This window comes from Sminthopsis crassicaudata, chromosome 1 (genome assembly GCF_048593235.1).
Source record: "Sminthopsis crassicaudata isolate SCR6 chromosome 1, ASM4859323v1, whole genome shotgun sequence".
NCBI lineage: Eukaryota > Metazoa > Chordata > Mammalia > Dasyuromorphia > Dasyuridae > Sminthopsis > Sminthopsis crassicaudata.
Genome location: NC_133617.1, coordinates 650,636,140 through 650,652,289, shown reverse-complemented (window position 1 = coordinate 650,652,289; position 16,150 = coordinate 650,636,140). Strand labels below are relative to the sequence as shown.

At 36.1% G+C, this 16,150-nt stretch overlaps 1 protein-coding gene across 2 annotated transcripts in view; it reads right to left on the bottom strand.

Moving 5' to 3' along the window:
• Positions 1–16,150, bottom strand: part of ADAMTSL1 (ADAMTS like 1) — a 380,756-nt gene that overhangs the window by 66,984 nt on the left and 297,622 nt on the right. For both annotated transcript variants that reach the window (XM_074282966.1, XM_074282967.1), the window contains exon 20: positions 2,407–2,534. In XM_074282966.1, coding sequence (XP_074139067.1) covers positions 2,407–2,534 — 128 coding nt within the window. The remainder of the gene's footprint in view (positions 1–2,406; positions 2,535–16,150) is intronic.

Genomic DNA, 16,150 nt, shown 5'->3' with positions numbered 1-16,150 from the left:
GAGAGAGAGAGAGAGAGAGAGAGAGAGAGAGAGAGAGAGAGAGAGAGACAGAGAGAGAGAGAGAGAGAGAGAGAGAAGCAGGGAGAGGGAGAGAGAGAAGGGCGAGGGAGGGAAAGAGGAAAGAAGAGGAGGAGAAGAGAGAGAGAGGAGGGGAGAGGGAGGGGGAAAGAGAGAGAGGGAGAGGAGAGCTGCTTTTGCTTTTGGATGGCTTTAATTATTAAGGAAGTTTTTGCCCAACAGCAGAGCTAATTTTTTCTCTTTACAATTTCTTTGCATTGCTCCTAGTTCTGGCCTCCAGGGACAAGCGGACTAAGTCTAACCTGTCTTCTAGGTCTAATCTGTCCCTTAGATATTAGTGGAGTCCTCTCTAAGTCTTCTGTGCGATAGATATCCTCAGTTCCATCATGATTCATATGACATAGCGCAAAGCTCATCATTTTAGCTGTTATCCAGTTTTTCCATGTCCTTTCTGAAATGTACCAAAGTACTCTAGTATTGAAAACTATACTCCAGATACTCCAGATATTGTCTAACTGAGCAAGAATACAGTGACACTATCACTTTCCTATCCCTAAATATTGTGCCTCTCAATGAAACCTAAGATGCTATTAACTTTCTTGGATGCCATCCAACATTGTGACTCAATATTGCACTTGCAATACATTAAAACTTTCATTTTTCTCTGGACAAATTCTTTTCTAATCATTTGTACTTTGGAACAATCATCTTCCTCATCCTGTACTTTAAAACTGATTTTTTGTGAATTAGTGTAAAGACTCCATTCTAAAGAAGCTTCCAAATGTAATAGAGTAAAAGAAAGCAACCAATTAATCAATAAGCATTTCAAGCATCTATAGTGTGGAAGGCACTGTGCTAGGTGGTGAGATATGAAGACAAAAATAATCAAACAATATCTGCTGTCAAAGAGCTTATACTCTATCAGGTACAGAATGAACTTTCATAAATGGTGTGATCTTCCCTTCTGAAATCCGAGTAGCCAAGAAATTCTTTGTCTTAGTTTATAGAAAGAAAACCTGACATGTAGTTTTTGCTATGCTCTTATAATCTAATAACTTCTCCTATTCAAAAACTGATTTTATATCCCTAAGAAGTTGGAAGTATTTCTCTGGGGTGTCATTTGTAGTTTTTGTGAAAACATCCTATTGCTCAGATTCTTTATATGACTCTCCAGGATGTGCTCTGACTTATTTGTCTCTCCTCTGTAGTTTTTAAGCTGCTGATGTCCTCCAACAAGTTTTCTTCAAAGAGCTAAAGATCAGCCTGACACTACCATTTGCTTGCTTTATTTTAGATTACGTTTCCAGTAATTGTATTAAATCCTGGTAAATAAAGTATATTTAGTCTGCTGTGGAGCTGACCCATAGCTGGATAAACATAAATAAGAAAGTTAATCCTCAAGGAGCCATTATTTGCAAGTAATTGGAAGAATGTCAACAAACAGTGTCTTTGCCTTTTAACAGGTAAGGGGAAGAATCACGTAACCAGAACGGAAGAGAGCATCTGGATCTAGTATAGAGAGATGAATAAAGATTGTTAACTGGAAGAAATTAAGGGAAAGGCAAATCTTATATCCACAAAAATGCATTAAAAATCTGACATTAATCTACCCTGGGGCTTCACTGCTCAGCTCAATGATCACTGAACTCCATGATCTTGGGGAAGCCAGCAGCTAAATTTCCATTTCTCATACAGCAATGAAATTGCCAGAGTAGAAATTCTGATACTAAGCAGATATAAGGCAAGAAGATGTGATTGAACATGTGGTAGCATAGGGTGGGCAAAAGAAAACTGGGGAACTATTTTTCCATTTTTTTTTAAACAAACAATGTTAGACTGGGAGTCACAGACACTGAGTTCAAATTATGACTCTGGCATTTACTTATTATTTATGTGATCTTGAGCAAAGGATTATAATAGAGGGAATTTTCTTAGATTTCTAAAAAAACTCTTCTTGGCTCTACCACAATTTGCATCTAATTTTTAAAATACATATCATATCATCTTAATGAAACTGTAAGCTCCTTAAGGCAAAGGATTGTGTTTTTTCACTTCTGTATGATCAGTGCAAAATAGAATATATAGTAGATGCTTAATAAATTTGTTGAATTTAGTTAAGTTTCATACCATTAGAAATGTATGCCTATAAATTCAAGGCTAAAGTAAAAGAGCCAGTGGTCTGCCAATACTACAATAGTAAAAATTTTAAAAATTTTAAATTATTGAAATAGAAGAAAATGATAAATTTTGTTTGGCAAATATGAGAGTGAGAGAGGGAGAATGAGAAAGAGAGGAGGGAGGAAGATACAGTAAAGGTGTGGAGGATGATGTCCTCACATACTAGACTTCTCCATGCCTAGTATATGTTGACAAAGATTTTTGTGTTACCTGCTAAAGTGACAGCAATGGAGACAGAATCGGATCCCAGGGCGTTCGTGGCATTGCAAGTGTAGAAACCCACATCAGCTTCGACAGGTGCTAGGATCTGTAAGGAATCATCTGGTTGCAGAAGAATTCTGGAAGCAATAGAAAAAAAATGCAGTTCTGGTCAGATCTCTGGTTTCCTCTCCTGATATTCTTGGCTATAGTAAGCCAATTTTACTAACAGAGACAGATTGTTGAAATGGGGAAAACCAAGGATTTCTTACACTTCGGCAATTGTAATTATGGTTGGGCCCTAAAAAAAGACACAGGGCCCTTGTGTGCCCATGCAGTTTGGTGATTAACTCAGTAAGAATTCATTATTAATCATGATTCAGCACATAGTACATAGCCCATGGGGATACAAATAAATCTAAAAATTCAGAAAAATTTACTGACAGCCTCACTGGAAGACTTAACAGCATAGGGGAAAGAATAATGATTCTGCAGTAAAGGGATCTGTATTCAAATGTTGTCTCTGTTGTCTACTATCGGTGAGACTGGGAAAAATCACTTAATCTCATTTTAGATAGTTTTTTCATCTATAAAATGAGGCAGTTAGGCTAAAAAGCCTTGTAGACAAAGAATTTCTATGTACCTATGCTCTATATCTACATGTCTTTAAACTGCTTTGAACTGGATTGGACTGGATTAGATGATCTTTGAGGTTTTAGCTCTAGAACTGTGATTCTAAATTTGGAAACATATGGATAAACAATTCTACAGGTCCATTTACTACAGTTTCAGAATTCACAAAATTTATTCATCTCTTCTGTTCCAATGATGGCATTTCTATCAGTCATTTGCTATAATTTTAAGAAATGAAATATCAACCAAGCAAATTGCCCTATTAAATACTTTTTGATGATAATGGTTTTAACTTTTATGGAACCTTTAACGCAAATGGAGAGGAGAGAAAGAGAGAGATAGAGAGAAACAGAGAGATTGAGAAATCTACATGAGTTGATTTTACAAAAAAATAAAAACAAAACAAAACAAAACAAAAACAAGCACATCTCTGATTCAGTTAATTTCATGCTGCCTAACTTAATAAAAAAGAGAGTATAGAAAACCAACACTGTAGAAGCTGTTAAAAGTTTGTTAGAAGAATGACAGTTGGGAACTTTATGAGGAAAGTTAATACCTCTTTTGGCTGACTAGTCCAAGATGAAGGAGAAATTACAACTCTGAACTAAGATGAAGTAAATACTTTTATGCTAATTTTTGTAAGTTTGATTTATTTTATATTTCTTACTCATTTAGTACTATTTTTGTGCTTATAATTTAAAAGCAACTCTCTTAGGGTTTGTTTTGTGATTTCTAAATATACATAAGGATTGAGTATTCTTGACGTTTCCAGATTGGTTATTGTTATTAAATTCCTAGTTGGCAACTTCTTTAGAACTTTTGAAATATTAAAACTCTTTGCTAAGATTTCCAATGGATTGCAATGCAAATTATGGATTATATGTATTATACATGGGAAGGTCTGAAGGGGCTGAAATAGATGATGTCTAAGATCTTTTCCAGCTCTAAAGATATGACCCTGTATGAAGGGGGGAAAAGCCCTAGAACTTGTCACTGCTCAAAAGAAATAGGCCTAAATATTGTTAATATTTGTACTTCAGTTATATAAGTTATGATATAGATAGAACTGGAATTAATCACGTTGTAGAATCTCGGCATTGGAAGGAACCTTAGAAATAATGTTGTTTAATCCATATAACGCATAATAACTGAGGAGGAATTCCCTCTACAGCATTTTCACTTTTGCCTTCACTTAGAGGACATCAAGGATAAGAAATACATTCTAAGGAAGCCCTTTTTGTGTTTGAAAATGCTAAATTATTAGCAAGTGGTGATTTTTTTTCCCACAGGTGACCACAGCGTAGGAAGACCTCTGATCCATATTGGCTGCATAATCTTGAGCAAATTACATAAACTATTTTGCTAGGGCACTTATATTTCAGAGAAGATGCCAGCCTGCATTGGTAGAAGGAACTTTTTCATTAGGAATGCTCCATATGAAAGAAATCATAGGGTCCAATCCCTAACCTTATCTCTATTATTAATATTTGCTGAATTCTAATCTTTGTGACAATTTAGAGAATACAAAGAATTATCACATTAGAACTGAGTCAGAAAGCAAGATAAGATATCGCTAAGAAAATTGAGCTCCAGAGAGTTAATTTGCCTTTGTCATATACCTAATAACAATAATGCTAATAATTCATGCATATATGATTGTACATATATAATTAATATATAATATAAATTATTATAATTTATGACATTTACAGAGAATTTTCCTCACAAAAACATGCAATAGGTAGCATAGATACTGTGAGTATCTACCCCATTTACAGGTGAGTCAAACAAGTTTCAGAGGGATTACATGACTTGCGTGTGGTCATACTGCCTGGTGTCATCAGGGATATCATTCAAACTATATATCCTAGATTAGAAGTCTGCCAGTATTTTTCCACTAAAGTTTCTCTGGCAGAATCAGAATAGGAACCCAGGATCCTTGGCTGTGGGTCCAGTGCATTACATCAGGAAAGGGGCTTCTTTTAGGACCACCAGAGGATTAGACTCTTTTATCATTGTTCCTTGTAGCCAACAACCATATAAAAACCTCATCTCCATTTGATTGCCAAATCTGTCAATCTCTCTCCTCCGCATCACCTTTCCCATCCATTTCCTTCTCTTTTTTCCAATCCTATACTACACAGGTTCTTTCTCATCTCTTCATTTTATGTTCCTCTTTCAAGGTACTTCTTCCCATAGCTTTTTGTGATACCTTTGTTGATATTAATTTATTCTCAAATTATGTTGCATTGATTCCTTTATTTATGTTTTATTCCCTAGTAAAATGTAATATCCTTGAAAATAAGGTACTTAAAATTTTTTCTTTATATTCTCAGAATCTGGTCTAGTGAATGAATATAAAAGACACTTAATAGTTATTTAATTTAATTAAAATATGGATCCATGTGCTTTAGTATTCTCCCTGTTTAAATTTCTTTATTTTCCCCTACATCTATTTAAGTATATGACTTGGTGAGTAGGTAGGTAGCATAGCAGTTAGAGCACTGGACCTGACCTCAAATACGTATTGGCTGTGTGACTATGGATGAGTCACTTAACACTGTTTGCCTCAGTTTCCTCATCTGTAAAATGAGCTGGAGAAGGAAATGGCAAACTACTCTAGTATCTTTGCCAGGGAAACTCCAAATGGGGCCACAAAATGTCAGACATGACTGCAAAATGATTGAATGATAGCAGCAAAAATATAGGAAATGTTATATTCAAAGGAAAAGAGGATAGCAAATTATTTGCTCACACCAGCACCCAAGAGGATAGTTTTATTACAGTGAAAACTATAACTTTGGATACTTCCAATTGGAGTTTCCCTGAGTGTTCACACTGGGATTTTTTAGAAACAAAAAAAGCAAAAGGGGGCTGAAGCTGATGCTTACTTCATTCTCTCAATATCATCTGGGGGAAGATAAAAGTCTGGGAACAAGATTTTTTGTCTATTTTTGGTCATTTCTGTTTCATTAATATAGTTCCTACAAGGGAGGGCTTTAATTTATTGGTAGCTCAACCCTCTCAGTTGATATTTTGGTTACAAACTTGATACATTTCTCCTTCAGATACATAGAAAGATTATTCTGCTTTCCAAGCAAAACCAGAAGGATTTTGTGGGATTTTGTGATGAAATATATGAAATCAGAGAAAAAGGAAAATACAAGATGGGGCGAAGGATGGGATCAAGATTCTGAGAAGCACAGTCTGTCAAAGAGCAAAGCAAAAAATAATCTGTGAATATTCCATTCCATTATTTGTTTCACTTTAATACAAGGGGCTAAAGTTTGTATTAAATGGGATATTTCTTTGGAAGTATATTCAACCAGAAAATAAAGCAGGTTAACACTAACATGACTCATGCCTAATGTCACAGCACCCTAGCTTTTTTCATTCAATATTCCCAGGACATTTGTCACATGTCTGATATGCTAGATGCTGGGAAGGAGACAGATGCTAACTCTAGAAAAGGTATGAGTATATTCTCTGTGACAACTTGAGTCCTCAAGGATCCAAGCATTAAGAGGGTGAAAGAATACAGATAATTTCTTTAGTCCACACAAATATCATTCTTCCCCAAGTAAGATGTGTGGATGGAGATAAGACAAGACCTCAAAAAGCTCCTGGGGACATATGCAGGTCAAGGCTTGTGATCTGAGGCAACTGGTGGTGTTTGGGAGTCAGGAAGATCTGAATTCAAACTGGCCTCAGATGTTTACTAGCCATGTGATCCAGGGAAAACCACTTAATTACAGCCTAAATTTTCTCATCTATAAAATGGGTATAAAATAGCATCTACTTAACAATTTGTAAAGTGCTCATCACAGTATCTGGCACATAGTAAATGCCATATAAATACTAGATTATGATAATACTGATAATTATTATTATTAATATCCTCCCTGACATAGATAGAAAATTCATCTAAGTTATGATATCAGAGGAACACTGGATGCAATGAAGAGTTAAGTGACTTGTCCAGGGTCACAAAATTGGTGTATATGAGGAGAAGTCTTGAATATGGATCTTTCTGACTCCAAAGATAACCCTCTCACCATATTACTCCATTACTGTTGTTTTGTCATATTTCTCTCTGTGATCCCATGAACTATGTCCATAGAGTTTTCTTGGCAAAGATACTGGAATGATTTGCCGTTTCCTTCTCCAGTGGATTCCCAATTTATCGATGATAAATGGAGGCAAACAGGGTAAAATGGCTTGCCCAGTGCTCTATACACCTGGATACCCCATGTTGTCTCTATAAAGAGGCAGCTAGATTGTACAGTAGATAGAGTCAGGAAGACTTAAATTCAAATTCACCTTCAGATACTAGTTCTGTGAGCCCAGGCAAATTACTTCACTTCTATTTTCTTCAACTGTAAAATGGGAATAACAGTATCATTTACTTCTTAGGGTTGTTCTGAGAATCAAATAAGAAAATATTTATAAAGTTCTTAGCGTTCTATGCCTGATACAAAATAAGAGTTTAATATTCCCTTCCTTACTAAATATGATACCCAATACAAAGGAGTATGGAATAAGTAAATGAAAAGTCTCCAGAGTGCTAGGAAATAAAGTGAGGAAGAGATCCCATTATTGATGTACTTCTCAGATTTCTTATGGGTTGAGTATTTCCAAAATGACAAAACATTGTATATAATATAGATTACTTTTTATTGGAAAAAGGCTGTATTAATAATTCACTTTCCATGATGTCTTAATTCACTTGCCTCACAACTCTGTCCATCAGGTAGTGCTAGCCTTACAATCCCCATTTTACAGATGAAGCCATTGAGACATGGAATGATGATAATGGTAAAATTGGCATTTGGATTTCACCCCTGAGGATAGAGCCCTTCAAACTCTATCCTACTGCCTCTCAACTGGTCACTTGAACTTTTAGCAATTCCTTCTCCCATTCCTCAAGAAGTATAGGAATAGGATAAGTATAGGAAGAATAGGAATACTGTTTTGCTGTGAATTATCTCCATCTCAGCTTTGCCAACCAAAGAATTGGTAGCAGCTATTCTCTGGGAGAAAAAAGAAAGTAAAATACCACTATTAATAGACACTAAATAAGCCAACAACTCTAAAGGAAAGTTAAAGTCCCCACAGAACTCTAGGTCTTAAAAGCTATACCAGAGTACTTCCAAGGTGAGAGCTGAACTTGCTGACAGACAGAGTGGCTGTGGTCACCGGAGGGACTGATCACCTGGGGAATGAGGTCATTTTTTTCAGTCTTCATGATTTATGAAAATTGCCTCCTGAGGTTCAAAGGTCTTCATGTGATGTGTTCTCCCTCTCTCTCTTTCTGTCACTCTGGCTGGTAATTTCACAACTTTTATGCCTGTGCTTTCTAAAGTTCCTGGGAGCCTGCTGCTCTGTTGGTCTGGGATAGGGGTAAAGGAGGGAGGGAGACAATACACAGACAAGTAGGTACATACAAAATATACACAAAGAGGTAATTTCTCAATGACTCACCAAAATGAAATCATCTAAACTTCACTCACTCTTTTACAATGAAGAAAATCTCATTAACCCTGAGGCAGCTCATTCCACATTTGGACAGCCCTATTTGCTGGCAAATTATTTTTTAGGCTAAGCCAAACTGCCAATATTGACTCAAATAAAAATATTTATTACATTTACTATGTATCCATAAGCATTTATAAAGTACCTACTATGTTTTGAACCCTGTGCTAAGTTCTGATGATATGAAGACAGAAACTAAACTGTCCTATCAGGTAAGATAACGTGTGTGTATGTATGCAGTGTGTGTGTGTTCACACAACCAGAAAAAAGATTATCAGTAGAAATGACTTTAAAGAAGATGCATTTTGAGTTAGGGTTAGAGGAACATCTGTTTTTTCAGCGTATGCAAGGACTCTAGAGTTTTTCCATCTAACTCAGAACTAATACAGAATGTAATCTCTTTGAGATGAAGAACAGTCTGCTATTTTAATCCACTGTGGTTTATACAAAATAAATGCTTGATAAATGCTTCTCTCTCTCTCTCTCTCTCTCTCTCTCTCTCTCTCTCTCTCTCTCTCTCTCTCTCTCTCTCTCTCTCTCTCTTTCTCTCTCTCTCACACACACACACACATACATTTATTGAGTCAATCAGGGTTATACAGCTAGTAAGAATCTAATTCTGGATTTGAACTCAGGACCTCCTTACTCCAGTGTCAGTTCTCTGGGCCATGTAGCTGTCCCAATAAATGTCTTTTCATTCATTCGTGGAGTTTAAATGGCATTATCCTTTTCTAAGGAAAAAAAAAACAAACAAACATTGCTTTTGCTCCAGCAATTTACAAGAATCCTAATGCCAAAAGGAAAAGTCTTTTCTTAAAAGGTCTGGGCCACCCATTGATGCCTAGTAGGGATGTGTAGAGTTTAGCTTTCTTTGAGTGGCCTTTGGCTTGTGGCAAGGCTTGCAGCTACTTAAGGAAATGCTCAGTCACAAACCAGAACGTTTTGTTTTCAGTCTCTTGGTGCTAAAGGAGGAAAAAGCGCTTTGAGACGCCCTCCCTCCAGGAGCAAGAATGTTTTTCTGAAACCAAAAAATGCAGTAGCTCAAAGGCATGTAGGCTGGGGGTTTTTGTGGAGGTTTCTTAGAGCAGATGTTGAGGCTTCTAAAGAGTTTCACATCATCCGTGAGCTTGGGAAACTTGTCTTTAGTTTAACCTTTGCTATTTTTAATGTAATTGCCAGACTAAAAGTTACTTAACACCCGATGCTTCAGAACTGTTCCAGGTCTAAGAAAAAGAGACATTCTGGGAATGGGAGAAGGCCATCCAACCCTGCATTATTCACTCTCTTTAATTTGTCTTAATCCTGTCTTCAGGCCTTTTTTTTGCCTCTCTTGGCTCCCTTTGCTCCAAAAATACATCTAGATAGATCTTGAATTCATTACTACACGTGGCTTCATCAATGGCACTGGTAAATCAATCCATATTACTGCCCTTTGCCTAAAATAGTTCAGCTTGGCTTTCCTATTTACCTTTCAGAACTTACCTCTCATTTGTCCCACTAGCTAGTATTAAAAGTGTTGACCCCTTTATCAAAACCTTCTGTTGTGTTACCATATCGGGTCCTCTTTGACAATAAGACATAATGAATGGTTTAAAAATCCTTCTTCTTCAAGATTTTGATGGATTGACCATGGAATAGTGACTTACAATGTGTTTTACATGAAGCTTTATCTCTGCTATTCTTAGTGTATCTACTATGATTCTCTCACATACTTTGAAACCCACCTACTAATTTCAGGGATCTCTTCTTTAACCCCAAATCCCTTCATGGTGTCCAGTTCATTTATTGTATTGTCACAGAAAATCACAGGATTCACAGATAGAAGTGATCTTGGAGATCATGTGGTCTAACTGCCCCCTTTTTTAAAGTTGAGCACTTTAAGGTTTACCAAAATATAATTATTTGTCCATTGCCACATGGAACAATTTAAATTCAGGACTCCTAACCCTAAACCTGTACTTTTTCCAGTCTTGAGAATAATTCCTTTCTCCCACCTAAGGAAACTCCTGTTCAGATGTGGGTTGGATTAATTGACCTCTCAGGTTCCTTCTAATACTGGGATTCCTTGACTCTATAATGTTGCATTGTCAACTGTGAAATAAATTTGTCTCCTTTACATTTGCTCCTATTGCTGAAAACAAGCCTCATGATTTTGAAGCTGGTGTTCATTTTATCACAAAACTTGGAAATCTTTTTTTATTTGCTTATGACTTTCACATGCAACATCACTGGCAAGTATAGTTTAAAAACTGACCCTCTAGGCATTTCCCATTGAACACTCCCTTCCATCCTGAGAAGTTTCCATGTATGGCCAATGGTAGCTTGATCTGAAGCCTGTTTTCCATTCATTTTCTTAATTCACCTCCTATTGCATACTGCTTTGAAACTTATCCAAAGTCTCCTTTTAAAGCTTCTATGGGATCTATAGAGGTATTCATATATACTAGAGCAGAAATCCCCTCAAAGATCGAAAACAATGAAGTATCAAGTCTTTCTGCCTGGATCTAGATTGCTGATTCTTAATAAAGCTTATTTTCTAGGTACTTTTGTCATATCCTTTAGAAATCACTTGGGACAAACCTGGGAAGACTTTAGTGAACTTCTATACAATTCATTGAGTAGAACACAAAGAACATGGCACATAATAACAATGAATATTGTAGAGGAAAACATCCTCAAAGACATAAGAACTCTGATATTATTACCAACTAAAATTCCAAAGAACTATGGAGGAAACATATTCCATACCTCTTGAAAGTAAAATGATAAAGTCAAAGTTCAAAGTGAATCCATATTTTTAGACTTGAAAAATGGGGGGGGATATTTTGCTTTATGCATAGATGATATAAGATTTTCTCTCAATAGAAAGGGGATAGAAGTTGAATGAAGTATAAAAGAAAATTATATCATTTCTCCCCCATCCTATGATTTCTTAAGTATAAGTCTCTTGAATTGATAACTTGCTCATCTGAATCAGAGGTCTAATGAGAATTTTCACAAGGGCTTTGCACTATGATGCCAAAACAAAGAGGGAATGGAAAGTATATTTTTCAACTCAATTCAGTACACATTTTTAAAAATGTCTACTCTGGGCCAGGCTTTGGAGGGGGGGTAAATAAGAAAAAGGACAGTCATTGATCTCAAGGTGCTTACAGTCTAATGGAGAAATATAACAAGATGAAGAGGTGAGGAAGCAGGGGTACCTGGTAGGGGAGCATGGTATTTTATGGACTGGAAGCCGCACAGAGCCTTTGATGGAAAATGCAGTTATTAGGAATGTTGGGAGGAGTTTAGTATATTCATTCTTTCAGGAGGTAGAAACAAATTGTTTTTGGTACCTAGTTAATAAGAATAAGTGGTTAAAATAAGAAACCTTAGAACCTCCTACTTTGAACTCCCTAGTATACATGATTATACTTTTCTCCCTTACATTTTATGCTGAGAGGTATGACTTGCCCAAGTTCATAGAACTGGTACCATACAAAAATAATCATATAAATTTGTTCCATATTACTAGCTTTTGTTAATGTGACATATAAATGATCTTTTTAATACTAAAAATGATATAAATAATAAATTTTAAATTATGCCACTTGTTCTAAGTCTTAAAGGTCATACATACTAGTTGTGTAAAATATTTCCCTTAATTAATGTGGATCAATAATTTTTTCTACCCCAGTGGGGCATTGAGGGCTTATATGACTTCCTGTGGTCACACAGCTAATACATATTGAAGGCAGACTGTGAACCTGGGTCCCTTTGTCCTCAAAGCAGATATCCACAATACCACTTTCCCTTATCAAACATGTAAGAATGATACTTTTCCTAATGGTGGGACTCTGAAAACAGTTCAGATTGAATTAATTGTAATTCATATGTATTTAATAAATGCATATATTTATGAAGGAATGGATAATAACCATTAAACCAAGCAAAAGTTTAGTATAGTTCTTTTTTCCCCCCTCTTTGGGGTAGATCTTTTTTCTAAGCACACACATACACACTCTATAGACTTCTCAGAAATGATGATACTAGATAAAGCGTTTACTAAATCTAGTGTATCTTAAGTAAAAATTAAAAACCTAATGAAACTTAAGCCTAATTATTTGTCTGATGTACTCAATGCTAATTTGCTTTATCCAGAACTGCCTGATTCCGCTGTTTTGTTTCCCCTACCTTTTTTTAACAGAGAATGCTGCAAAACAAAAATAAACCGACAAAGACATTCCTTCAAATATCACTCTTGCATGGGAAAAGTGAGAGTACCTAAGAATAATGGTTTTCAAATTTTGTTCCATGGAGTCTTAGGTTTCTTTGAAAGTATAATAATTGCAGACAGACTTAGACTGCCTCTGCCTCTGTAGCTTAGACCCATCTAGGCCCTACAACTGGGACAAATATTACAAAACAAAAAAAGTAAGGGACATGGGAATTTGGCCTAATATATAAATAAATGAAACAAAACAAACCTTTTGCTGCCTTCTTATTATAGGCAATGTTGGATAGGTATTTTTCCAATGTTGGATAGGGACATTTTGGGGAAGAGTTGGGTCAGGAGTTGAAGGATGGATACAGCTTTGTGTTATGACGTAAACAAAGGGGACACATTGGTTTTATTTAGTGTTCTGTTCCCCCATTAAAATTTTCATAGAACATTGCTTGATTCTCCTCTACCCTATCATATCTTACCTGGCTTAGGTAATTGTCATGTTTTCCAATAAATTCTAAGTTCTTTGAAAATAGGAACTGTGACCTTTTTTTCTATTTCTAACCACATGCCCCAGTCCAATAACTTATAGGTAGTAAGTACTTAAACTTCTGTTGAGCTAAATTAACTAATTCCCTAATAAAATGACTGGGAAATGCGAGGTAGAATTCTGTCTATTATCAAAACAATAACATTTTTTCCCTTTGGCATTTTTTTTTGATAAGTATCTGGAATTAAGACTTTTCCTGGAATGTAAATGGTAATGGAGAATTATATTGACTTTTCAAGACAATCAGGTCTAAAAACATTCTTACAATAGCTGTAAGAACATACTGTCTAATTCATCTCATTGGGAGGTGGGGGCAACACCAGGGATGGTGGACTTTAAGCAGCAATGTGGGGAATGCTAATACCTTACAAACCCTGTGAAATTCAAAGCAATGAAGCTGTGAAAGCAAGTACAGTTCAATTGAGTTGCAATTTAATACTAATTAAGTCTAAATATAAACTCTACCTCTTGACTGAGAGTCAAGAAAGTACTTTGTAATAATAGTTGTTGTTATTATTCAGATGGTTGTGTTTCCCAAGGGGCACAATGCCCTTGTAAGCCATGATAACTATGCCAAGAATAGAATGGAACTTCAAGACTGGACTGTTTTCTTCTTGGGTTGAACCAGATGACCAGACTAAGTTGTTTTAACCCTCCCCCACTTATTCAGAAGCATTGGCAGCAGACTTTTGGTGTGTTAACTGCTACTCTAGCTGCTGTCTTCCACTACAACAGCACACATTTTAAATCGTCTGTCCTTTTCCAAAACCCAAGCTCAAATATGTGCAAAATACAGCCAATGCTCAATTTCCAGTGCTAATGGCAGTGTTTGGGAAAAGGGGGAGAGAGGCAGGCAGGGGGAGCATGGAAAAATGAAATTCACAATCCAGAAATACCATGCTAGGGATCAGAACTTCCTCTTTCACCAAATCTATCATCAGGATTATTAACAAGTACATAATTCTTACTTCAGTTTCACCTTTTCTCCTATTTTCCTGCTTCTTCTTCTATTGAGGTCAAAAAGATCAACAAATGAAAGGAGATGAGGGAAATGGTAAATCCAGATAATCCACTAGTTGGATAATTTGTATTTGAATAATGTTCAATTTCCATTCCCATACTTTATAGCTCTTTCAGCCAGCCTGAACTTTTCTCCATTCTTGTTTTGCTTTTTTTGTCTCTTGGTTCCTAGCTCACATCATCTTCCATGCTTAAAATGAAATCCTCAATCCTCCATTAATTCTGGTCCCTAGACTGAGATGCTACCTCTCATAGAACCCTCTTTCATCCCATCCCTCATCCATCTTATTACCTTTGAATTGACACATTAGCTGGCATTGATTTATTTGGCATCAAATAAGAGCAATGGTAAACTAGCCTATACCAACATAACTAGATTGTAAGAACGTGACATTTCAACATTTACATAGCACCTTATATACATTGTCTTTATTTGAGCCTTAACAACAATCTTGTGAAGTACAACAATCTTACAACAATTACTACAAGAAGTAGGATTATGCCTACTTTATAGGTAAAGAAACCAGAACCTCAGAAAATAAGTTAATTTTTCCAGTCACATAATTAGTAAATATGGGATTTGAACCCATGTAACCTCAAATCCAGCACTATTTCCCCTACACTAAGCCATTAACTAAAATATAAATGTTTGGACTTCTGAGAATTGTATAGATTTTTCTCCACTGGGAAAATATAGAAGTTGAAAAGTTATTATATGCTGGCATGAGCGACTCAGAAGTGCAATCCTTCTACATAAAAATTCTACTGGCTTAAGAGCAAAGGTCCCCATCATTTTATCATTTCCTTAAATAAGATCTCACTTGTGATCAGGTCTTGGGTTATTTTTATTTTACTTTCTTTACTTTACTTATTGTCTGCCCTCTAGACAATGTTGGTGCTGAAGCTGAGACTGCACGAGAAATACTGGTTTGGACTCTAAACAAAAACAGACCAACTGAAGCACAACCCTAGTCAATTCAGCACTTCCTCAGTGAAAGCATTTTGAAAATAAATGAGCATTTTGGAACCACTCCCGGGCATGCTAATAATGACAAACCATGAAATCCAGGGTACCCCATTACCTGATACAGTGGTACCAATGGCAGCTCTGTGTTTGTCATATGTTTAATGTGGTGCACACTTTTTTTTTCCAACTCAGGCTTAAAAAACAGTCCAGCAAGCTGATTTTCAGCCATATTTCCTACTGTCCAGCCAAGAGAAATGAAATACTTTTTGTTCCATGAATCAGCAAGACATGGGAAGCTTACTTTTCATTCTTTTTCCACTATCTAGAGTAGAAAGAAGTGGTTAAAGCTAGATTTGAGCAAAATTGGGAAGCTTAACCATGGCACTATTTCTTTTAAGCATCACCATTATTGTTTATGAGCATTATTATTTAAGCCTTAACCTTTGCCTTCCCAGTATGGCATTCTCATGCTGCCCTTTAGATGCCTAGAGCTCATTGCTATCAAGTATCTGAATCACTCATCTGCCACTTTATTGAAAAGTCCCAGTGATATACCAGGACCAGGCTATCTGTGTTCTCTCAAATAACAATGAACTAATCAATCAGTCAACAAGCTTTGTGGTTATCAATGTGCCAGGATTATCGATGTTAATGTTTAAAAGCCAAGACAAAATATTCCCAGATTTATCTTTCCAAATTAACGTTTCTCAGTTTTTCAGTTGTGTCCAACTGTCCACGACCCATTTGGGGTTTTCTTGGCAAAGATGCAGGAGTAGTTTGCCATTTTCTTTTGTAGCTTATTCACAGATAAGGAAATTGAGGCAAAGAAAGTTAAGTGACTTGTCCA